The 26421-nt window shown below is 40.9% G+C and overlaps 1 protein-coding gene across 7 annotated transcripts in view; it reads right to left on the reverse strand.

Annotated features, from left to right (window-relative positions):
- Positions 1–26421, reverse strand: part of TAF4B (TATA-box binding protein associated factor 4b) — an 88684-nt gene that overhangs the window by 24094 nt on the left and 38169 nt on the right. For 6 of the 7 annotated variants that reach the window (XM_087736030.1, XM_087736038.1, XM_087736046.1 and 3 more), the window contains 7 exons: positions 24595–25173; positions 18626–18761; positions 17917–18022; positions 12239–12411; positions 9364–9494; positions 3546–3671; positions 2420–2476 (listed from right to left, as the gene is read on the reverse strand). In XM_087736030.1, coding sequence (XP_087592156.1) covers positions 2420–2476; positions 3546–3671; positions 9364–9494; positions 12239–12411; positions 17917–18022; positions 18626–18761; positions 24595–25173 — 1308 coding nt within the window. The remainder of the gene's footprint in view (positions 1–2419; positions 2477–3545; positions 3672–9363; positions 9495–12238; positions 12412–17916; positions 18023–18625; positions 18762–24594; positions 25174–26421) is intronic. The other variant, XM_087736055.1, reaches the window with a different exon arrangement.

Genomic DNA, 26421 nt, shown 5'->3' on the forward strand with positions numbered 1-26421 from the left:
CTTTCCAGTGGATATTCAGCCAGAGTGGCCTGGAAAGGATCTGATTCCAGCTGACAGAGGTATCAGAATTCCCAAGTGTGGTTTCTTAGGAGCCGGCTACACTCACAACACAACAGGACAGAGACAGACAGACACTAGCGAGCCTTTTCAGGCTTTCATCCCAGTATACACTGTGCTTCTGAGTTACAAGTTTCAGCCTTGGGATATTTGTTGATTTTTATTTTGCTCTTATTCCAGCTCTACTCATGTTTGCATTTTTTAATGCAAATGTGTGCTGACCATTTATCTCCAAACTACCCATAAAGTGCCAAAACTGACCAGCTGCATTCGGGCTCATTTCCACTCAAGCCTGAGATGGTCTCACAGATAAGAAAGCACCCCTGGCACAGAAGGTGGTTTTCCCGTGCGGCATGTGAAGCCTGCAGAAATTCTGGCTGCCTCAATTCTCCAGAGAACAAAGCATCAGGACAGAGGGCAAGGCAATACCAACATAGAGATCTGCGTTGTCCCAAGAGGTACATCTGCCTCTTCTTTTTTTGGTGAAGCAATTGGAGACTGTCACTCTGGGAGCAGCACAGCATGGAGAAATATGCAGGACAAGTGCAATGAAGGCTGTGTTAGTCTGGCACAAGATAAGATGCACTGAAGGAGGTGAACTCAAGCACTTAGTAGAATACCAAGCACTAAACTTAAGATGCCTTCTCCACTCTGTTGGCTCCTTTTTTGTACACCTATATGCCACTTTTTAAAAGAGATCTCATTAACAATACCAACCAATCTAAAAAAAGACCTAAACCACACACCTAACCTATTTCTGTTCTAAATATCCAAATCACGGAACATGTTTCAACATCCTACATATTATTGTTCAGAGGAAAAGAGAAAAGAAGATGCATAAATGAATCACTTTGCAGTGCTTTATTAAAAGAAAGAACCTCTAGAAACGGCCAGATGATGCAGAGGTAAAGCCACCTACAAAACAAGACAAATTAGCATCACCCACTGATTGTTGATCCTGGTGGCACTAGAGGCAAACTGGGAAGGGCTTTAGGGCAACTTTGTACTCACAGACTGTGAGCATGAAGAAAGACTTATAAGCAGAAAGAAAGAATTAAAAGATAGATAGTAAAGCAAGTTCCTTCTCTCTCCTCTTATTTTACAAATTTCTTCTACTATGGTGCAAATATAGAGCATTGATTCTAATACTATTTTACTGGATTTCCATTTGTTTTGCCTGGGCTCCTACATTAATCCAAACAATAAGGGCCTTTAAAGCATTCATAAATAACCTGCTGCTGCTGCTGGCACCTAGAAGCCAAGTGCAGCAATGTTAAGCAACAACAAATTTCATAGTTCAAGAGGCACAGTTAAGGAAAAAGGTTGCTCAGAAAATCACTCTCATTTAGCACAAAGATCCTTAAAAATTGCATGAAATCAGTCAAGTAACTATAGAAACCAATTTCTTCAGCTCTGTATCACACGTCTCACACCTCAATTGTCTTTATTATCGTCTGCTGTCAGATCCTTAATCAGAAATGTGAACAGGCTTGATGATTTATTCAGCAGGGAAAAGAATCTGTAGGTCAAGTGAAAAATTTCACACACACATACACACGCACACACATCTTCAACCTTAGGTACTTTCATTTCATTCTGTTCCCAGTAGCTCTGGGGGCAACTCCAGTGAGATCCAATATTAAGGCTCAATTAAAATAAGCTCCAATTAGTGGAGCTTTTTTCTCTCAGGCTAGAAAAGTCAGGAAATGGATATTGGGAAATGTAAAAAGTCAGCTACTGAGAGGAGGCTGCAGACATAAATGAACTTATTTGTTGATTTCTACAGTTGCTATGCAGAGGCCTCTGGGAGTAAAAGCTTAACCAGTCTAAGCTATAAACTAAAACCCCTGCAGCTAAACATGAACTGTGTGAAACAAGGGCTCCATTCCAGAACAGAAAACTGCTGGGCCCAGAAAATTAAAAGCCAGAGGCGTTTTCCATTTAAAACTAAATCCCAGTACCGCCTCCCAGCCAAAGAATTATAAGCAGTATCAGATTTACAAAACGAACAATTACCCTGGAAAAATGTAGCCTATTGTACAGTCCCAGATGCTAAATCTCAAAGTTTTTTTTTTTTTTTTTCTAATCCCGCATTATATTCCTACTAAGTGTACTGCTGCAGTTTACAAAGGACCATTTCTAGACAGGACTGAAACTACAAAAATGAAATGTTAAAAAAGAGAGCTCATAATTCATTGACCTCATTTGAAGCACTGCCCTTGCCTGTGGCAGTTCCTGTCCTTCCCCAAGGCCTCTACAAATGGTATGCAGCAGCAAAATAAACCCTGACCTAATTGCCAGGACAGGGCTGCCAACCTTCTCTCAACACACAAAGGCAAGCATGGTAACTGGAAAGTCCTACCTCTTTCGCTTTCTGCTTTAACCGCAGTTGCTCTGGATCTTCTTTATTGGAACGGCTCTACCAAAGGAAGAGGAAAAAGATTGAATACAAATTACTGGCATCCAAACACCATCCTATCCGTTAAATATTTAATAAACAACAATTTTCTCTGGTGATTGAAAGATTTAGCTCCAGGGGTGAATGCCTCAATCCAGACTGCCTTGCCTTCCCTTCCCCCTCCACGCACATACGCGCACCCCCCTCCTCATCTGGGCCGGCTGCCTCTGCTCTAGCCTGAAGCAAGATTAAGCTGAAAATGATGCTAACACTGTCAGTCAGGTCCAGTCTAGGCATGATGTTGTTCATGTCAGCAGCAGACACTTAAAAAGGACAGGAAGTATAGGAAAGAAAGGGAGTCGTACTCGTGCAAGTACAGCACGATTCTTTCAAGTCTAGATGAGGCTTCCACCCAAGGGGCTCCAGAATTAAGCTTGAAACAAAACAAAAAAAGACAACAAACAGAAGGTGATCAAGTCACATCTGATGGAGCAACATCTACTGATTTTTCTTTTTTTTTTTTTGTTTTGTTTTGCTCCTGTTCTTGAGGAGAGGGAAGGGGTAAGAAGGGTACTTATTCTGTGCTAGCAGTAGCTCCATCAGGGGTTTGCAGATGCTAGACTACCAGCTCCAAGGCCAGCCCTCTGATCTGACTACAGAAAACACACATCTGGCAGGGCGGTGGATCTCACCAGGCTCCAGCTTGAACAAGCATAGTGAACCCATATTTTCAAACAGTGCCATACACACACATGGAGAAAGACATACCAATTTTAGAGCCAGAAATAGAGCCAGGAAGGACTTTTATGGCTATGTGAATACTACTTTTATTTTATTTTGACCAGTAGGAATAATCTCAAAAGAAGAGTTCACCCCACCACATGTTTAAAAGAACTCCTGTGATTTTTTTGAAGAATGTAAAAAGCCAAAATCCTTTTCTGTATAGCCTAAGCTATCCTAAACATTATGGATTTCCAGTTACAGGGTTAATGGTTACTACATTTAAAGCAGAAATAGGAGAAACCTGAAGATGTTCACCAGTCTAAAGGACAACACTACTTCCTTGGAAAGCAATAAATGAAGTTCTTACCTTGGCTGCTCGAAGCAACATTTCACGTTCCTCTTCATCCTTTCTCTGCTTTTCTAGGTGATCAAGCTTTTCAAGAAATCTCAGCTGTGCTCTGGTGTCACTAGATACAATGTACCTATCACTCCCCTGGAAAGAGAAGTTTGTTATAGACAACCAGACTTTTATATACACCACTAGAGCTAATAAACCCAATGGGAACAACTTCAAAAGAAGAACACTCTTTTTTCAAAGCTGAAAAGTGTAGGCTGCTTTAGAAAGACTTCAGGTGGTAGGTAGTCATTTCAACATCTCCTCTCCACTGAAGCATGTTTCCTGGCATCTATGACTAGTAAGAAGTTACTGAACAAGCGACATTAACAACATCTAGTCTATATTGACTATAACAACAACAAAATCTTTAAGTCTAAAATTCTGTTTTAAACAGCAACTTCATATCCAGTAAACATACATACAAGACTGTCTTTCTGGACTGGGAAAAAAAAAAAAAAAAAGGAAAGAATTGTAAAACAGCAGAATATCATATCCTTTCCCCTTTAAACAGAAAGGGTGAAGAAAAAATAAAATTTGACATTTTAAGTTGCTAGTGTTTGGTGTTCTAGTTTCAGATATTTAATCCAGAATTTGAAATAAGCCTCAGCTGGTATTTCCAAAAAGAGGCTTTATGGAGCAGAGGGGTGGTTTAGAACTACTTATAATGAATCTTTGGGGTAGGGAAAGTGACATAAATTATATATGGTTTATTATAGCTGTAGGAATAGATACTTTTGCCTCAGTGGATGCTCTCAAGTCATAGAATAGTTTATGTTGAAAGGTGACCTGTGGAAGTTGTCTGGTCCAGCCCCCTATGCAAAGCTGGGCCACTGAATACTAATGAATAGTTCCAACAGTAACTGGACACGCATGTATTGAAACAAGACTACGGTCCTTTTGGTCTAAAAAATAACAATCAGTAGTTTATTTGTCAGATTATTTTTGCTCTCACTGGAAAGTCTGAGTTTAGTTTTACTTTAGATAGGAAAAAAGACAGAGAAAGGAAAGATCTAAAACATGGTCAGCTGGCAATGAAAAGCTTGTTTTTACTATTCTGCTCGTCCAAAGACAGGCTATTTAAGCCATGCGTTGGCTAGAGGGCATTAGGCAAAACAAGGCAGGGAGCCCACTCTAGATGAGACACATCTGTGCCACCTGTTTGTACCACTCCTTAATGCACATCCTAGAGTCATCTTCTTTCTCTGTTACTTTGTGAACTTGCCTTTTCCTGAGAAATTTATCCTTGGGCTTTTACCAGGGATTATATACACATTATATACTTTTAGCAACCCTTCTTTCTACCCTACCCCAATCTCACACTTTAATGAAGCAACCTTGACACACAACTGTTCTGGAATAAGCGTGGTGTGTTTTACAGATATATTTTAGGCAAGGGTATATTTTAAGTATATGGACTATCAGTTATTTCAGTTGCTAAATTTTTAGTTTTCAAACACACTATACTCAGACTCTTCTTCCCACATCCAGTCATACACTTTTAAAAGCTGGGAGGAAAGTAAAAGTCTTCTTGTGGGGCACCGTCGTCTCCCAGTCTGAATTCTCATAACCCAGCCAGAGCATGAAATCAATCCCTCTTCTGGTATTAAGTTTGGTCCTTTTCAATGAGCCACCACATGGTCACGTATCACCAACTGTGGCTCACACCACACCATGCGTTGCAACCAAGGAAACTTTCATTCCCAAGCAGAGTCTGTGGCTCTGCAAAAGAGTCCAACAAACTTTTCCCCCTCTTCTGTTACTGCTCCCCACAAAACATATGCTACTTTGAGTCAGTCTCAGTTCATTAGTACAGTTTGTTTTGAAGCAGCAGTTTACAATAATACACCACCATGCCACAATCCTTTTAAACGGACAAAGAAGAAAGCCATATTATCAGAAGATTATTTTTTCCAAAGTTTAGAAGTGTTTCCCTTTGGAATGCCCAAAGTCGGAGTTAGATGCTTACATTTTTAAGGCCAAATCCAAGACCCTATGCCAATTCGGAATGCAAGCATCTCAACCAGAAGCACCCCAATGCACTACCATGAGCTTATATGGGACAAGAAATGGGTGCATTCATAACAGCATTTCAGCTCATCAACAACTGTTTTAAGATACCTTATTTCAGGTCTTTTTAGAAGACAAACACCTGCAGTTATATTTTGCCCTACTCAATAAACTTGTTCTCTGTGTCCATTTAACACTGAATTGCTTAGACAGAAAACATTATATTGTATACCTGTTCATAACTTGTAGCCATTACTGCTACGACAAAGCAAGCTGGATTCAGTTTTTGTCCATATAACAGTTTAACTTCCTCACATAAGGCCAAACTGTCCCCAGCTACAACAGTGCAATCCCAACAAAACTAAAGTTACAAGTGTAATCGAGAACAGAATTTAACTTAGTGATAAATAAAGCACATAACCACAATACAGTGTGGTTAGATTTGTATGTGCCACAGCTGAACTTGTACATCTGACAGTTAAAAAGTCATTTTTATTTTAACTGAGCTAAATTTCACCCAGATTTCACTTCGCTATCCTGAAAGAAGCTATTGCTTTCACACAACAATAGCACATTAGTGCATCTATACAATCTTGTTATGAAATTCATTCCCCCACACTTTTTTTTCTTCAAGAGAAACGTACATACTCAAGACTTCTCCACGGATGTGCTCTAAAGCACAGCCAATTCCTACCAAAATTTTTACGTTAGGTTTTACACATACTTGAAACATGCAGCATTGAAGCAAAGCATTCCCAAGTATGTCTTCAGTGAGAAGACAGCTGGCAACAAATTCAAGAACAGCTATACACCTTGTCTGTGATTTGCAACTTCCTTCCTAGGTTGTCACATACCTGTAAATGAATCTGAAACCTGACTACGGCACTTGTGGTTTAGCACCTGGAACGTACTGCATGTCCAGGGGCACAAAGGACAAACCCACACACAGGGAAGCTGTGCTCCACTTCAGTCCACCAGGAAAGAAGTTGAAAGAATGCCACTAAGACCAGCTCTCCCACGGAATCTGAACAGTTTAAATCATGTTGTGTTCAAGCCTTGTTGAGGACAGAGCAGGAATGCAGGCAGTTGCAGAGGCTCAGCTACTGTGTGAGAACCTATTAAGCTTTGGCTTTTATATACTCAACCCCTAAACCAAGTTAATAACAGAAAAGCTTCTGATAAGTTGCTTCTGCACTCTGCAGTTTGATGGCGGCACACAGTGTGTAGGAGGTGGCTGGCTGTTTTCACATCTAGGAGTGCTTACTCCTTCACTACATTTAGAGCTTACCCCTTAAACCAATGCAGCTGCCACAGCATACTGCCCTACAGACAGTGCAGTTTAGGGTTGCAGTGTTTTATTGCTACTGCATATGGGGAAAATGTTTTCCTGGAGCAATGTTTATAGCACAGCACCGTACCATGCCTCTTGAAGCCATGTCCTCATGGGCTCCAAACACAGAGGCACAGCAGTCATCTCGTGCTGTGCTGCATCCACTCACATCAAAAACGTTTTTTAATCACTGTACTGTTTAGTTGCCATTATTAGTTCTGGTCTTGGGTATCATATTATGTCACATGCATACTCTTATACCTCAGCAGTTCTCCAGATTATAGGAGGGAAGCAGCCGAGGAACCAAACCAGCTAGCTAATTGCCTTTATGGTCTTACCAAGGCTCTATAAAGGCACTGCAACAAGAGTCACAGCACAGAGAGCGGCTTACAACAATCTGAAAGGCTATTCCTACTTCAGATAAAGAGACCACCATGATAGTTTTATCCTAACTAAGTTAGTAACTTCCAGTTATATACTTTTTTTTTTTTTCCCTTAAATATAGCAAAAAAGGGCAAAAGTTGGCAAGTCTACATGGTGGCATGGTATGAAGCTTCTACCCTGCCAACTCTCTCTCTCTCTCTCTGCAGGGCTAGCCATCAGATGTACGCTGCTAGGCATGAGCTGAGCAAACCGGAAAGAAGGGTTTGCTGAGAATGATGCCATGAATTATTGGCTTTTTACACCAACTTCTACCCTAACAATAGTTACCTTTCACCACACCTATCCCTACTACTGTCTGTCTTTTTGTAGTGAAGATAGGCCAATACAGAGCCTTACAGGGCAACTACCCAGTCCTCTTGGAAAGGCTCTAGATAATTCTTTGAAATACATGGAGCCCACATTGCACACTGGTACCTATCGATAGCCTAGAAGGAAAAGAGGACAGGGGCAAGCACTAGGGAAGATGGAATACAGGGTTGTGTCAATACATATATAAATACATAACAGGGCTCCAAAACCCTGTAGTGTTCTGTTCTTGAACTTAGATTTCTAAAAGCCTGTCAACATCTCTCACAATATTACTCACAAACACAATCCTGTAGGACACTCATCTGTAGTGTAATACCATCTTCCTAACAAAAGAGGGTACCTGTGCCTCTAGGATTATTATGCCCATTACTTTTTGTTTGTTTGCTTTGTTTTTGAGAAAACAGGAAAAGAAAGCAAGCTTATTGCAGTCTTACAATCTTATCATTGCTTCTGGCAATTCAATCAGACAAAAACCTATCAGTTTTTCTATTGCTTTAGTTTAATGAGAAAGAAATCAGCCCTATCAAGCCCACTGTCCAAAAACAATCCCTTGCGTCCCTGGTCTCTGCAAGACACTAAGTCCTACTAGTTACTCAGGACTTAATCTTCCACCTCACTTTTGCTCATGAACTCTATTGGATCTCCCACTTTGGAGAGACAACACTGAACACGTGCAGATTTCTAAAGACTTCTCATAAACTCTATACTTTTTCTGTATTGATTTTTTTCCTACTGCATCTTCTTCTGGCAAGGAACAGCATACTCCAACTGCGCCAGACATCACTATGAATACTTGGAAGTTTCCAAATAGTTCCTGCTCTTTACTATTGCTTCTCCAGTGCTTAAAAGCCTGTAAAAAAAATGTTCAGTACAAAAATAACTCCTATCCCATCAGTTAGTTGCTCTTGTTAAATTTCATTAAGTCTAAATTTCCTGAAAAAAACCGAACCAAACAAAAAAGAACTTAAGAGTTGACAGATACATCTGCTTGTAACTTCCAATTTTTTTCTAAAACAGACTAATATCTTATTATTGAACGACAAGAAAAAGCCTTAAAGAGCTGTTTTGGCCACTAGTTAAGTTATTGCTTCCCATTTGTACCATACAAGCATCTTATGGGATACTGGATCCCTGGAACCCAATATATTTTATATTGAATGGTGCTAATACGAGAGGGAAGGGAGGGAATCTTAAGTAGCACTGGCAGAAAAAAACATTCCAGAAACTTTAAGATCAAAGGGGTCTCTGCCTTCACATGGAGCACTTTCTAAAAATAAAATACTCAATTCAGTTTCCCAAGGCTTTTTTTTTACTGAGCCAATACTGCAGCTCCACCAACAGTAAATGCATAAAGCAAACACAAGCCCCTAAATCAACCCGACCACCAAGAGCATTCAAAAATGGCTTTATATTTACCATGCAAGACAGATTTTGTACAACAGCCAGCACTTCTATGGAAGAGGAGAAATGCATGCATTTACTCTTATGCTGGATTTTAAGAGCACCTATCCAACAAGTTGAATGGAAAACGTAAGGAATAGTTAGAGGCTATAAACAGTTAAAACAAAACCAGCCTTTGGTAGATATACTGAAAATGCACATATTGCATATGATGTGCCTATACTTGGAAGAGGTTTACCTTCAAGGCTGCAAAGCAGGAAAACTTTGGTGCAAAACTTGCTTAATGATTTCCTTTACCTTGTGGGTTGATACTCTGTGCTGAGCAATTACAGTTAGTTTTTCTAGGAGCCCTCGTAATCTCTCCTGTGTAGCGTGGGAGATCAAGTTCACAACATCAGAGTTAAGTTCCATAATGTCATGCCTTTTACCTGTGGAAGCATAGAAAATCCATTACGTGTTTTAGTAGTAGCTGATAATTGAAATAATTAGCACAGCAGGTATTCTGTTCCCCCTGGAAGTCATACCCATTATGAATAAAGGTTTGGAGATTATGATTTTCCTGGTAAAGTCACAACTTCAAAGATCTTAGACATTACATTAATAAAACTTAGCCTGGAGCTTCAGAAAATATAGACATTGTTTCACTTAGCCTCCAGAACCACTCTCCTTGCAAGGTCATTTATAGGACAAAGTTAATAAGAACACAAATCGAGCTTCATGTTCAGGGAGGGGGAGAAGCGGTAGCTGTAGAAATTAGTGCCATATTCTGTTAATTCCAGTAATTAAAAAAAATAGAGAATTACATTTTGCCCTGCTTGACACCATGCTTGTTAACAACTCATGACATTTATTCGATGAGCGGGGATGGTTTTTGCAGCGCACTCCGGGCACAGGGGACCCTCTCACCTGCCTCGACAGACCGGCACGGGGCAGACAGACCCAACCATCCCACGGCGGCAGCTCGGACAACACAGATCAAGTCCAGCCAGGGTCACCGTGCCATCACCTTCAACCTTTTTTCTCAGGCTGCCACTGCCTCTCTGCGATTCAGCAGCTGTTACCAAGGTCGGCGACAGCTCCGGGCAAAGCTGTCCTAGCCCCGTGCCCAGAGCTGGGCATCACCTCTGCAACCCTCCTGCGGCTGCAGGCTGCTGACGGAGGAGCCTTCCCGTGGTTGACACCATCGATCACTCAACGCAACTCCGTCAAGACACCTGGACAGCAGCGACTTCTCCCTGGTAGGCACGGCAGGCAGCAGTTTCACACGCTTCATATGCTGTGCCCATCAGAAGCGCTTTTCCTTGCCCCTCACTGCATTTACAGCAGCTGTAATACTTTATGATGCAATATACAGCACGCCTTCAAAACCCATTTCGGTATTTATTGCCAAGTGGAGTGTTAAGAATGGATAAACAGTACACCGTAAAAAACCTAATCATCTATATTTGCCTTTGCTATTCTAACTGAAAATTAATAACAATCTCGCAAGACAGGGAGAATCTACAATGTTTTCCCAGATACAATCAAAGTGTTCCCACTGTTGGATCTTGGCCAGTAAGCATTGGCCTGTACCTTAGCTGAGTACAAAGCTCATTTTGCTCAAGCACCTTTCAACACTTCCTCAGCAGTTTCCCACTATACTATCAGAATACTGAAATGTCAACTTACAAGAGAAAACAAAATCCCCCCCAAACCTCAAGACCTCCCTGCACACACACACACTTCCTAAACCAAAGAGGGCTCAGTTCAAGAGCAAAAGCATTCGTTTTCTGAATTGCTGTACTCCCTGACTGTATTCCTTTCCTTGCAATCAAAACACTTTTCATTTACGGCATGAAGTAGTAGTAGTAGTAGTAGTAGTAGTAATGTGAAACAGCCAGGCTTGTATTTTCCACCTTTCAATCAATCATCTTCACATCCCAAACCAGACAATTATTCTGGAAGTACTTTATGTTTTTGCAGAGCTCTTTATTTTTCCTTATATCTACTTCGCACGGATGACTGGTTAACCCTCTACTGAATTTTGAGAAAAGGTTCTAGGCACCAGTTTCAATGTGTCTTTTCCTTTAACCACTAGTAGCACAGCACTTACTTCACTCAACTATGCCCCATGCAGCTCAGACGGCACATGTGGCTAACTAGCGCAGGATGTACTGAGGTAGCAGATAGCATTCGCAGGTTATGTACTCGTCACAGGCTAGCTGCTTAGTTTGGACTAAGAACAAGTTGCATATAGAAAGACTTTGCGATCATGTAGTTAAACCACTGTGACAGAATTATGACTGCATGTACAGAACTGCAGGCTTTTCTGAATACTCAGCTGTAAAACTCACTGTTCCAGTATGGCAAGCTACTGGAAGAAAGCAGGAGGAAGGCACTGAGCAACATTCATCCAGTTTGCTGTAGACAGCAGTGGTACTGATCAGTGTGGTGCTATATCAAATGCATGCTCCCTGATCTGACATAATACAACATTGCTAAGCAACAGTTATTATTTTGCTCAGAAACTAACAGCTGAGATGATACGTACACTAAAAACTTCCTATTACAGTTCAGTCTCAGCCATTCAACATATATTCCACAGTATTATTGACTGATACCAACAGCTTTAACATGTCTTTTGCATAAAATTAATGAAAGATTTTTCCATAGAGGAAGTCATAAACAAAGGTCTGCCCCGTGCATATTGGCAGTTTGAAACTTCTTCCTAATCACACGGGCAGGATCTGTAATGTTGGTCAATAGATTACATTTACCTGAAACAGGCTGAGGAATGCAAAAGCTGTTAAGAAAGTCAGTGTAATGCACCAAGTTAGGAGCTGGAGAAACAGAAAAGCACACTTAATTGTTTGATTTGACACTAGCATCTATATGGTTGTTATGTGTTCCATTAACTTTAAGAGTAATAAAGTTGCCCAGTTCTTACATGTAAAAGTGGCACCAATTTCTTTTTTCTGGTTGCGCTTCAGACTATTTCCATGTAAAAAACTTAGAGAACAGTTGGTTCGTAGACAGGGAAGTAAAAACTCTGTACAGTTTGGTAGAAACATATGAATTGAGATGGCAGATCTTAAAAGTTCCAGCACCTTCTTCAAAGATTGGAGGCTGGCTGATGAAACAGGCAAGGAAACACTGCATCCATACATATCTGTTACATACGCTTTGTTCTCACCTATGTTCAAGATCTTCTTCTGAAGTGCTTCCGAGGAGAGAAAAGGTTCATCTGCACAAGAGCGGATCACCGTACCAATGAGCTCAGAGTTTGTTGCCAAAATGCATGCATTCTCCTCGTTAAGATTGACCCCAGCCATAGAAGTCACATCATTTATGTCATCTTCATCTCTACTAGAGAGAAAAACCAACATTTTATGCTTCATTCAGAATAGATACAAAGAAAAAGCCTCTCAACTATCAACAAACAGCCACGTTCACGTATCTTGGAGGCTACCCCTATACAATAGATATTTAGTGTGGGTATGGACAGGCACAGATGGCTCCTAAAAGCTTTCACACTTCAGTGAAGTGCCTCTCAAACATTAGCTTGACTAATGCCTCCATTGTTAGGCATGCAAATCCTTGTCATGTAACTAAAATTTTGAGCAAGCTCAGAAACCAAGGACTGAGGTAAACCTGCATTAAAAGTCCACATGAGCCCCCTACCCTGCACCATCACACTTACAGCCTGAAATTTGTTCTAAAACTCTAATTCACCGGGTAGAACCAAGGTGTTGAACAAAGCTGAATACTGACTCATTGAACTTATAAACAAGCCCATTTTCTAACCGAGTTGCCTATCCTACAAACTGAAGCTTACAGCACAAGCATATTAGCACAAACGAGACCTTTACTTTTTTTTTAGTGAATTCCCTTAAAAAATAAGATACAAACGTCCCTTGTCTGTAGTATACAGAACCAACCAGACCTTGCCCCTTGAATCAGTCCTACCACACAGTAAGTACTTATGTACGTAGCGGGGAGCATGCTATGCTTCTGAAGAACGGCGGCAGAACTCGAGTTCTTAACATCTCTCTGTTAGCTGGATTCTGCTGTAGCAGCTTTGGTCTACATGTTCAAAATAAAACCTCAAGTCTGGCATACTTAGGGCTAACATAAGTAAGACTAGCTATAATCATGGCAAAGCTCATGTCAAGTAAATAGCCTGTGTGCCTCAGCTTTTTTTTTTTAAAAAAAATGATCATTTTAGTTAAAATACTAAATGAACTTTTTATGGGGAAAGTTTTTGTAAGACTTTAGCAATGAAAATACCCAAATTATTTTCAGTTAAGTTTAGATCATCAAAAGAAAGCCTTTTTTGCTTCACAAAGTAACAAAGGCCCTAATGGTGGCTTCAAGGGTTTAGAATCAGAACACAAGTCAGCATTATTCATACAGACAGGTGGAAGCACTCAATCTGAAGGTCTTTTGATTTGGAAAACAAAAGAAAACAAAACCCAAAACCACACACCCCCCCCCTCCTGAAAAGTATTTGCTGGCAAGGTTCAATAAAGTTCATCTTCAGAAAATATGGTGTGGTCTACATAACTCTTGAACAAGGGGTTAGTCAGAAACTTGCCATTCTTAGGTGGGGATCTCTTGGAGGCTATCTTCTGACTGGCAACAGGTAGAAGCTGAAGTTATTAGGACATGGGTTGGGTCTGAGCAATACTTAAAAGACACAAGAAAGTGTTGGGATTTTTTTTTTAAACTACAGATGCATTTTCTCCTTTGGGCTTCAGTAGGTTTCTATGGTGCAAGTCTTCTCCCACAAACTTTGAGAGAGAAGCCTAGCTAGGAAAGGAGTCCAGCCTTCCCCTACTCCTCCTGCCGTTCATTTGTGTGCCCTCATGGCTAGGAGTTTCTACGTGATTTGTTCAGGGAAAAGGAGACCCAGCAGCTTCTCAAACGAGCTTCATTCATTAAGTCTAACTAGACATAGCTTCCTGACTAGGACTGTGACCCAAATCCATCGTGCTAAGAAAAGCATTAAACCCTAGGATTGTCAGAAGGGTTAAGTGACCACAGTTATGATTCACAGCTGAAGTCACAGCTGCCAGAACAGCTTCCCTCCTCCTACCCCTTCACAACCAGCAACTGAGCAGTTCCAAGTGTATACTCATGCTCTATCAGCCTAACAGAGACCCTGATCTTTCAAGAAGCATGTAAATGAACCTTCACTGCATGCTAATTGAGTGCTAATTGATCTTCACAAGTACACTCCAGTTTACTCTTCTTAATGACCACTACAGAGAATTCTTTGCTGTTGGCAGAGACAAGAATCCCACCGAAGTGCAGTGACTGCCACGAATCTGCCGATAAAGGAGATTACAAAATCAGCACAACTAGCACCAAGAACATACATCACAAGCTATCAGAGCTGCAGATGGTGGATCCTGACATTACCCCGACGGAGCTGTTTATGGAATCCAAGTAAGGATGCTTGCACCTCAGTTGCAACCGTATAGCACACGGTTTCAATAAATCATTTTAACTTTTAATCTGGCCACATACTCCAAATACTCGAGAGAGGAGGTGGTAAACTTCTATACTATACATCTATCTGCCTTTCTACATACACAAGTTTCAGGTCTCTAAAACCAACCTTCATCAGATTACTATTTCCTTTAATATTTCCATGCACACAGTCTCTCTTGTGAGTACAAGAGCTTATATGCAAGTAGACATCTCTGCCTGTACTGTTTTTAAGGACCAATTCTAACTTCTTCACGGTGGGATATAAGTTTGCATTAAGTCACTGAGTCACTAGCCTTGATGAAAGATTAATTTGCACCTATGAAAACACTACTGCACTTATTTTACTTAATCCAAAGAAACTATCATTACATTTCCTTAGAAGTAGTGCTCACGAAAGATCAGTGTAAGTTTCAGAAGCCACGTTAAATTTGTACTTTTTACTATTCTTTTTACCTTGCTGTTCGAACAAACCTCAATCATTTTAAGTAAGGTATCGTTTTTTGAGTAAGCTATAAAAATCATTCTACTAAAGTGATAAATTTAAAATATTCCAGAGTATACATGTAGACATTTCTGTTGGATACAGACTTGCTTTCACTTTCAGCAATCCGTCCATAAAGCCCCTCTTCTATACCACTTCCTATAATCCTTTTTGCATTTGATCTTGTCACACCCAGAAATCAACAAGAAAAACTCTCCCAGCTGTTATAAGTCTCCAGTGATTTAGGCTTATCAGAACAAGGGGGAAAACAGAACACAGAGTTCTGAGCATTACCCTGCATGAAGTCAGGTTTGACATTTATACTGAATATTCCACTGGAAAAGAAGCCCAAGGAATGCAGATGCACCTCACATTTACGAATTTGCCTGTACTGGCTGAAAAGTGAGTCTGTGGCACCCTCTGGTGTTTGACCAACGCACATGTCTTTTTCTGAATTCATCTTTATTTACTCTGTTTTATACAACAGTCAAAAGGAAAATTAGAAAGGCACGCTTAACCCAAACCTCCGTGCACCATCACGGACAACTATGCAGGACAGAGCAATTCCAGCGGAGCAAGAACCACCAGTGCTCCCCGCCACCACGGGACAGGAGGAGCAGCTGCCCAGATGTTCTCCACTCTGCTGTCTCACTCCTGTTTGTCTGCTAGTTGAGATTGCTGGTACCTTCCAGACAAAATGCACAAGTCAGAGTTCTATGTGCTTTGGAGAACAACTCTATTAAATAGAACTGATGCAAAATAAATATTTGAAGATGCAAATATGCGTCTTACTTTTTCCAGGGTGCTGTGCAGAAGTATGTAGAGCAGTTTATAAAACTCTTGATGCTTTTAAAACAGACTGCCCTTTACAATACATGTCATGGGGCAATCAAGAGCCAGTGATGCCCGTGCTTAGCTGAAATAATTTCTAGAAGGTTTTTTTAAGGCGGGGGGTGTGTGGAATCGCCGTTTTTTCTACTGCTCATCTTAAGCAACAAAAAACAGCCCGTTAAAGAGCAGACAAGGTAAAATTGCAGCTTACTAAGTACAGCTTAGCGAGTATTACACTCTTGAATCCTAACCTAACCTAGTCACACAATGGCAGAGGGAGTCAGGCTTGATGACATACTGCAATGAGAGACCACAGTCTGAAGTGTCACATGTACAACCACATCAGTTACTAGACATGCTCTCTGCCTACAATGAATCTCATCACAAAGCCTGAAAGGGGTCCATGGTGCTTCTTTCTCTCTGCCTCGCAGATGATCAGCAGTTGACGGATCACAGGTCACAAAGAATAGCTGTGCTCGGAGTACTGAAAGTCAGGACAGAAGAGAGCAAACCCAGCTTACTGGGTTGTCCAGGACAGCTTAACACTGTGGTGCTAGACCTGCTCGAAGAACACAGATACTTGACAGAGAGAAGCCAAAAGTTCAGGTACATGCTGCCCACATTCAGATATATGAAGATTCTCATACGTAGTTTTTAAAGTCAGAAAGTTTGGTTATAGCAGTGAATAGAGGAAGCACCAGGGGTGTATTCAAAGACATAAATTCTTCAGAGACAAGAGACTTACTAGAAAAATTTAAGGCGAGTTAGAGATTTCAAATCTGAATTCTCATGGACTTAAGCTACTTTGAAAATCATAATGCAAAAGCAAGAACAGAAACTGATCTTGGATCACACTGTAAAAGCAGAGGTTTTTTTCTACACTAAGAATTTATCAATTCAGGGAAGGAATTTCAAGAATTCAAACTTTTTCATGTAAATCAGTTGATACATTCCAATTGGAAGACCACAGAAAAAAAATTTGCTTCTATTTTTTTGCAGGAGTTTGGTTTTTAATTATGATATTTATGAAGTGATCTTTTTTTTTTTCCAAACCTCACTACCCAAAATTACATCCCAAATTATATTCTGACATATATTTCATAAGAGCTTGAGGCAGCTGAACAGAGCTACTGCTTTAACATTAGCTTTTCATTTCAGCTTCTAGCTACCAGTGTTTTAAATGTTCACCGTATACTGTATGTTACTGGAAACAACAGCTCTGTCCATATCAGTGCACACAAAGCTGTAGCTTTCAAGAGATGAGAAGTCAAGTGGTCAACAAGACAAAGGTGACATGTCTGCTTTTAGCCCTGGAAGAGCAACTTCAAGCTTGCCTTAAAGTCATAAGACCAATAATGCTTATGGCAGTCTGTACCTCTGTTCCAACATTACATTTCAGAGCTACAAAAACAATTCCTGCTTTTGAAAAGTTAATCAGTTACCAGAACTAAGAGCTTTAAGCACTCTTGTAATCTAAAGCCCTAGAGAATATGCCAGAAGCCATAATTAGAGGTGTAGTCAAAGATTTTTACTTCTACGTACAGGAACAAGCTTGGAAGAGGAGCTAATAAAAGATTTTGAAATACAGCACAGAGCTGTACAGGTTACCAGCCAGTCCAAATAACAGTCCAATGCTATCTGGCCGTCTGTAAAAAACTGAGGTTGTACCTGCTTTAATCCTATGGAGGGCTTTTAATACAAGGTAACTTTGCATTAGATACAGTTAATAGTACTCATAGGACAGAGATCAAGATGCCTTCCCTACAAGTGAAAAACTGATACATATTGATGCACACTGTTTACATAACTACATTCTTGTGATAGCATGATGAAAATCCAGCCTCATCAGGACAGTTTTTCTTACATGACGAATAATTAACATCTGCTATGACGTCAAAATTTTTAGGTTCCCCCTTGCCAATTAGTATTATAACGTGAAAAACACCTATCATAAACAAGTTTCTAAAGAAAGTTCCTTTTATTTGGGCTCCATTCCCACCTCTATACTTGCTGTCTGTTCCTTTTGTTCCTTCCTATAGCGAACTTCTGATATTGTTTATTTTTACCTGAGGGATGTTGCTCCACTCTCTTTTATTTTAGCTTTCTGAACAGGAGATGCTTGAAGCGACAGAATTTTATTTCCTGGCAGGGTAATTTGTTTCAGAATGGAACCTAAAACAAAACGAAGAACATGCCATAGTAGAAAGCAAAATGCTAAGAAAACTGTTTAATCACTTCATACTTCTAGCAAAGGCTACTGCAGACCCAACAACAACTAATTAGGTCCATTTGAAAACCAGACATTCTAGAGTCTTACATTCTACATGTTCTATATGGCCCAAAATCCTACACACTCTCAGCAAACATCCTCCTCTGTGCTGACCAGTGGAAGGTTTTAGTGAAAATTGGCTTGCTGAGACAAACTCACATTATGCATCAACCTGGACCTCTTGTAGGGAAAAGCTAAGTCTCACGAAATGACTCTCAAAAGCATCACGGTTTAAAGGAAGTTCACTGCAAGGAGCTTACGCGCAGTATTCTACCAAGTACAAATGTTTGATTGACGTGCTTTTAACAGGTGCCAGAAGCAGACATGGCACTGAGTTTCTCATCAGAACTCCAAACAGACAGGAAAGATGTTCAACTTACCGCACAGAGCTGGCTGCTCCTCATAGGCAACTACCTTCTTACATTCCTACAATCTACCAACAGCCAGCACTTGTTTCTATATCTCAACAGTCTTCTCCCTTCTCCATTAAAGAGGTTCCACTTTACCTGCAGGAAACTGGTTAGTTTGAACAAGTGTATTCAGCGGCATCCTTTTCTCAGCAGATGTCTGCAGGGTCAGCGTTGAGGGTTGCGGGAGTGTGGATACTTGCTTTACAATGGTTCCTGAAGGTTGCTGGACTACCTGGAAGTGGAATATCCAATATCAAGAGTGAGAAGAGCTAAACACACAGAGAAGCAAATAATATCAACATGTTCATTCAGCCAGAAGTGCCGCTGGGCACGCATGCATGTCTAGCTTTCAGTTTAAAGCAAACAGCATGCTCAGAAAAACCTCATCCTTTTTTTTTTAAACTTCATGACAAGAAATCTTAACGACTGGTGGTGAGCTTTAAGCTCCAGCTCATGTACTGAGCTCTAACGGACACTTCACCCCTAATATGGTTATCAATAGAGAGAAGACAAGTTTTACTGAGTATTACACAATCCATTACACTAAGAGGCTTTCCTCTCTGTAAGTCTTGCTTAACAGACTAACAATTGAGTATTGAGTCTGCCTGCCAGTAAGTTCAAAAGGGTAGGTATCGCATACACCTAGTTAAAAAGAAAGAACACCAAAACAAACAGTTAGAAGTTTTGCATGAAATCCTTTTCCTGTCAAGAATTAAGAGTACACACTACAAAGTTACTAATGCATTTTTGGAGCTGCAACATCAATTGTAGATTGAGACGCTGTGTTCTAAAGTGTTAAGCAAAAGTACACTGAACACATCAGTTAGCGGGAACATGAAGTACCAACTAGCAACACCTATAGCGAGTAGAGCCTCTACACAAAATCATCAATACACTGCTGAAGGGTAAAAAGGAAGGGGGTTGATAATTTTGTTTAAAGAGGCTATTGAGAGAAACAAAACCAGACAGCAGGATGTCATCACAACACAGACCTATGGGCACAGCCCATAAATACTAATTCTTCCTCTTCATGGGTGGCTATTAAAATGCAAGAAAGTAATACAATTGCAGCATCCCTAAAAGCCTCATTTCTAAGCCTCCTAGCTAGCAGAATATGGGCTGCAGCTTTTGATACATCCTTTGGAAAAGTTCTTGATTACAAGTACTACAAAGATGTGCTTTTACCAAAGCACAAAATTATCAACATCTGAAGATTGAATCCTGTTTTTTTAGCACCAAAAGGTAATACAAAGGAATTTTCAGGGTCAAGAAACCACTTTTTTCCTTCTACATCTTTTATTCTAACTCCAGAAAGTCTAAAGAGTGCTTGTACAGCAACACTGCACAAGTTTAAGTAAAGAGTTGACATTTATTATACTTCAGAAATCAGTCTGTCTCCTTCTGTCATCTAACTTCAGATTTATCAGTAAACATCATCAGCATAAGCATCACACATTCACAAAAAGACGTACTTTGTGTATCAAATAGTCAAGATACACCCCACCCATCCCCATATTAATAGCATCATGGTTTGGCATAGCAGAAGTAACATAGAATAACTCAGCTGAAGGTGGTGTCTGAAAACCAGACAATGAACAGACAGTTCTTGAGAAGAGACGTAAGATCCATAAGAAGACAGAACCATGGGAGTACAGGGACAGACTGTGGACAGAGTCAAGGCTCGCACATGCAGCACTCCCTCATAGAATCATAGAATCGTTAAGGTTGGAAAAGACCCTTAAGATCATCGAGTCCAACCGTTGACCTGTCACTGCCAAGTCCACCACTAAACCACGTCCTTGAGCACCACATCTACCCTTCTTTTAAATACCTCCAGGGATGAAGACTCAACCGCTTCCCTGGGCAGCCTTTTCCAATGCCTGACTACAAAGCAGTACAGACATTAACACTTGCTTCTATGTGTTTTTAGCAGAGCGTGGTTTGATCCTTCTGAAAGATCCAGCTTCCATATGCTAGCTTAACAGCATCATTTATGGGGTGTTGTGGTTTAACCCTGCAGGCAGCCAAACAACACACAGCCGTTCACTTGCGCCCCCCACCCCAGGGGGATGGGGGAGAGAATTGGGGGGGGGGGGGGGCAGAAAGTAAAACTGAGGGGTTGAGATAAAGACAGTTTAATAGGGCAGAAAAGCAAGGGAAAATAATAACAACAGTAATAATGATAACAGAATATACAAAATAAGTGATGCACAATGCAATTGCTCACCACCCACCGACCAATGCCCAGCCAGTTCCTGATCAGCGGTCGCTGCCCCCTGGCCAGCTCCCCCCAGTTTATATACTGAGCATGACGTCATGTAGTATGGAATAGCCCTTTGGCCAGTTTGGGTCAGCTGTCCTGGCTGTGCCCCCTCCTGGCTTCTCGCTGGCAGGGCATGAGAAGCTGAAAAGTCCTTGACTAGTGTAAGCACTGCTTGGCAACGACTAAAACATCAGTGTGTTATCAACATTATTCTCATAGTAAATCCAAAACACAGCACTGTACCAACTACTAGGAAGAAAATTAACTCTATCCCAGCCAAAACCAGGACAGTGTGCAAATAATTACTGAGCCACCGACCAGCCTGGACAAACTACTCATAGGCTCCGCCAGCACCCACACTGACACGTGCCTAGGCATCCTCCCTACCACCAGCGAGAATGACGCTTCATCTTCAGCATGCAAAACACTGAAACAGCACAGGAGGAAACATAAGCATTCAAGGTGAAGGTGCGGCAGACAAAAAGAACAAAGATAGACAGTGTTAAATCACTGGAGATTGGGCAGTAAGTCAAGTAACCGAGGAGACTAGATCAACAAGAAACAGAAAGGCAGTAAAGCTGATTTTGTGTTTGCTATTCTAGCTGCTAGACTAACAAAGCTGGAAGTCCTTGGGACTTACAACAGAACAGGGCAACAATCCTAGAAATTTCAACAAGGATCTAATGCCAGGAAAAAAAGTATTAAAAAAATAGATATTATCTATAAGAAAGAGCTATTGCTTCTTTTCTTCAGGTTAGCAGGAAGAAATAATAAAGAAAAAGGACTGTTCCTTTGTGCCCTGTTAAGTACGTTGACAGAGACATCAGAATAAAAAGCACCACCACTCTTAAGTAAAAAAATGCAATGCAACATCCAGCTGACAGCATAGGGACAGCTGCCTGAGAGAGATTTTGATTAGCCTTACTTGAACCTGTTTTGCATTCCTAAAGCGGAGTTCAGAGATCAGCAGAGAGATGGTAAGGTATCATCACACACTACAAGCAGCATTGCTTCATGAAGGAAGCCTCACCAGCTGAATGCAAAAGCATACATCCAGGACAAAAAGCTCTTGAAAAATAACAGGAGATTCTCTGCTCAAGAAAGCTCAGCTCTGAGGGGACTTGACACTAACAACAACTCACTAAGAACAAGTGGCTGGAATAGCACAAGCACTTCGCTCCTTGCTTCAACCACTAGTGATGTCCAGGGAGCATGTCTCACTGGTAATCACAGGAACTACACCATAAAACCCTTGCTCTTTATGCTTAACATGAAGTTGTAGTCTCACAGCAGCTTTCTCACCACTGCAAGCCAGCGGCTGGTAATTTAAATTTTCATTTATTGTGCTTTAACAAGAGACAAAGCAATACTACAGCAAGACAAGTTTTCTTTCCAAGACGAAACTCCTGTGTACAGCAAAGCCCTTAAATGAGGCTGTGTTAACAAAGTCACCAGGAGGGAACCCCTTCTAATTGGCAACTCACAGCACAGGCGTGTGATCAAGCCCAACAGTATCCCTGAAGAACAGGTACCTTGGTGTCCACCATACAAACCCAGAGTTTCGATAATCATGGCACACAAAAGACAAGTTACATGTTGCATCACTCCAGTCACAATTTTGATATTAAAATAATGTAGTGATGCATACTTGAGCACCACCAATGTTACACTGGAGCTGGCACATGAAAGTTCACTTTACATTCCTCAAGCACAAGAGACTTAAATTAGAAATGGGCATGCAGAGGGAGTGTATGGCATCAGACAACCCTGAAGGCTGGAAAGAAAAAGAAATTGCTGGCAGCATTGTATGGACAGATTTGCACAGCTGGCATGTCCTTCCATTCAGCTGGCAGCAGGACCCTTCTGTTTAGGGAGGGGAGGTCCAGATTTGTTTTCTTGTGGGAGGAAACAGACCCTCTGTCCTTCCAATGAAATGCATCAGGGAAGCCCTAGAAGATGCAGCCACTTCTACTAACTTGCCCTTTGTGCTAATAGGTTGCCTGAACAAACACCAAGCTCCTGATATGGCTGCAAAGTGGTCAACCCGGTCCTTCGACTACATCCAAGACCAAAATTAAATAGGTATTTTGAAGAGCAAGTATTTTAATCACTGTGCCTGGGATCTACCCAAATGAGGATAAAAACATGTTTTGTATGCAATTCAATGCTTGCAAGGCACTGTGAAGAAAAGCAATTGCAATCGTCTGCCACACTGCAGTAGTGGAGGAGGCAGAAGTCATTTCTTGAGTTCACCAATATCATATTCAAGAAATGTTTTGACTCCCCAGTGTAGAGTTAAGCTTCCTCATCTATTTGTACAGATGGTCCACCTTTCCCCTGGATTACATGGCTTGCCATGTAGCCAACAAACTGCTCTCCAGCCCTTGTACAACCTGAGAAGCCCTCATTTTCTTCTGGCTGGAATTTCAAATTTAGTCCTCAAAGACAGTAAGGGTACCAATTCCTTTTCCAATTTGGCTTTAGCTACTACTATCAAAGACTGTTAGTGCATATGCTTGATAACTGTTTGTTTTTAAAACAAACCCACTCATAAAAAGGACCCCACATCCCCTCCATATAGTTGAGCGCTTTGTTCTTTTTAAGCAAGTCTGAAAAGGTGAAAAGCTGGTAGCATAAGCTCTTTATTTAGAATGTAGGATTCTTGTATTGTATCCACCTTATGCACTTTGAAAGGAAGAAAATTAAAAAAGCAAAATATTTTAGGGGCCTGAATACTGTTACATCAAGTATATGCAATAAACAAACTACAGAGGAAATTCACACACTAGATGCTCTACTATACCTGCGGAAAGTAAATCTAGCTTCATAGGAAGTCTAATGTTTTCCCCTCTTTTTAAAGAGCAAATCTTTACAAGGAAGTCTTATTCAAGAATCAAGTTCTTTATCTGCCAAAGGGAGACTATTCTCTCAAAATACTTGAGAACGCAGGTAGACCAGTCAGAATACTACTCAGTGTCTCAAACACCCATACACCAAACCTCATGTATTTTTACAATGTTGCTCTTTTGGATATACCTGTGATCCAGTTTGTTGGTATTTAGCATTAACATTAGCAAGAAGTTAACCTGTGCCAAGAAAAAAATGTTAACACATTGCTATTGAGGGTATTGTTTTAATAAGACATTTATTCCTCCTGGAATTTCTTAGCTAATGAGGCCTGATAGAAAAAGCTCACTTTTGGATGACTTCATAATTAACATGTCTTAGTAAATTTGGAGGTCAGAACTCTGCTCTGAAAAGCTCCTTGAGCTAGTTTGTACATTTCAGTTAATGTATCACTGAACATCATCAAGCCACCTGTGCCTGCAAAGTATCCAGGGTAGGAACTACCAAGCTAGAGACTGGAATCTCTGGTGGCTAGCTGAGGCACAGCCCTAACAGGGCATCTGACAGTAATTAACATAAGCATCCCATCAGCAATTTCTGTTTCTGACACAAGCATTTCCTACCTTTTCTTTCAGATGCCAACCTACCCTGGTTGCATGCATTGCAGGGGTCAGAACTCATACTCCCTCATGTCTCAAGCTGGATGTTCAGTCTGGTGGGAACAGTGGTCAGCATGTCTTGCAAGAGACCCAGCTTACAGTTTGGCTTTAGATTCACCTTTTCACCAAGGGCTCAATATCCTTAACTATGACAAACATAACTAATTAATTCATGACAGACTAGCTTCCTATGTTAAAAAAATCCCACTAAGATCCAAATTCGTATCCTCTTGACAAAACGGTAAGAGTGGAAGCAAAGAAGCCTTGTCACAGAGAAGGAGAGAAATTCATCTTACCAACTGTTTCACTTTAACCACCTGCTGAGCACCCACTGACTGCGCAACGATGGAGTTTGGCTGTGAGATTTTGATACTGATTGGGGTTCCAAGGACTGGTTTCAGAGGCTGGAGAGGGGTTGTTGCTGAAGATGCCACTGTAGAGACCAGTGCTGGCTTTGCAGGCTGGAGAGACGACGTTGCTACTGCAGAGGTGAAGACCGGCTTGACAGTTTGCATAGCAGTCAGCCCTGATGTTGCTATCGTTGTGGTGAGGACTGAAGCTGCAGGCCGAAGAGATGCTGTCACCACTGCAGAGGCAGGAACAGGCTTCACAGTCTGCAGAGAAGCTGTTGCCGACGCACTGACAAGGACTGGTTTTATAACCGGAGAGGCCGTGACTGTTACAGAGGCAGACACTGGTTTTATAACTGGAAGAGAAGTTGTTGCTACAGCTGAGGTTGCCACCTCTGTTGAAGGAGCTGGTGCTGCAGAGGTACAAGTCGAAACAGCTTCTTGGGTTGGAGCTGGCTGCTGCATACACTGCTGGATAAAGCTCTGAGCATTGGGCATTAGCTGCCGTAAGGCAAGCATGCTTTTCTAGAAAAAAAACAAAAAACACTGGACATAACATCAGCAGAGTCTTCCGCAATACTGATATAATGCAACTGAATCTTCTTCCTCATCTTCCAATTTAATTTTTCATGAGATGGTAATTGCTTATTCCAAACAAGTTTTGCTAGAATTCAGGCACCCTTAAATTGATGACGATACTGCTTAGCGAAGACCACAAGAATCACCAACACAGGCTAAGCAAAGGTCAACAGTCACCACGGCTTCACTGCACGTAGCAAATATCATCTACAGTGAAACTCACCCATAACGTTGTTCTTTTGTTTAGATTTTTCAATTTGAAATTTGTGTTCTATAAAAAGACCATTTTAACTGTTTTACTACCTCAAAAAAAATTGTTTTGCCAAAAACCCCTCCTATACTGAAACAGCTGTGTTTATCCGTAGAGCCTGTCTGACAGAGAACTACAAATTATCCCATAAAGTCAGAAACAAGCTCTGAAGGTATGAGCACTTCTACACCAATACAGCTGTATCTACACTAGGGGGGGATACCACTTTAATAATGCCTGTATAGCTGCAGCAGCACAACTTAAGACGGATAGTTCTCTGCAACAAGAGAACATTAGTAAAGGTATCTGGCAACATCTCATTTTTACTACAGCCATGTTTGAGAACGTTAATGGACAGAATAATCTTCAAGCCCTCCACAGATTTTTCTCCTTGACTATTTACAATCTGATATGGCTAAGAACCAGGGGAAATCAGTTCTGCATCTACTTGTATATTCTCACAAACCTTTTTTTCCCACCTCTAATAGTTTTTGAAGTCTGTAAGAGTCTCCAGCACAGTGCTGTTGCTCTGGGCTTCATGCAAAAGGACATGTTGTCTCACATGCTAATATATCGAGTGAACAAATTGTTTGGACATCTAGACCTTCTGTGGCACACCTATCTTTAATGTTCGCTTCCTTTTCTTATAAAAGGCCACTCAGCTTTCTTCATGCTCCAGATGCAATTTATTTACCAAAAGCATCCAGCATAGATTTGAAAATCAAGCAGACTTTACAGCCAAAAATCACTGTACTTTTCCACCTATTGGAACAGACAAAACAAAGCACATGCAACAACTTCATCAAAAACATGCAGCTTAAAGATAAGAGACAACGCCAGAAAGTCCTCCCTAAAATTCCACTTCACTAGCTAAAAGTGAATTGGCAACAAGCCGTATCACATTTCTTTCCAGACTTGACCTGCAAGCGTTTCCCCCACAAACA

Source organism: Nipponia nippon, unplaced genomic scaffold (assembly GCF_047370975.1).
Source record: "Nipponia nippon isolate SJK-2023a ecotype South Korea unplaced genomic scaffold, ASM4737097v1 scaffold_1, whole genome shotgun sequence".
NCBI classification, from domain to species: Eukaryota; Metazoa; Chordata; class Aves; order Pelecaniformes; family Threskiornithidae; genus Nipponia; species Nipponia nippon.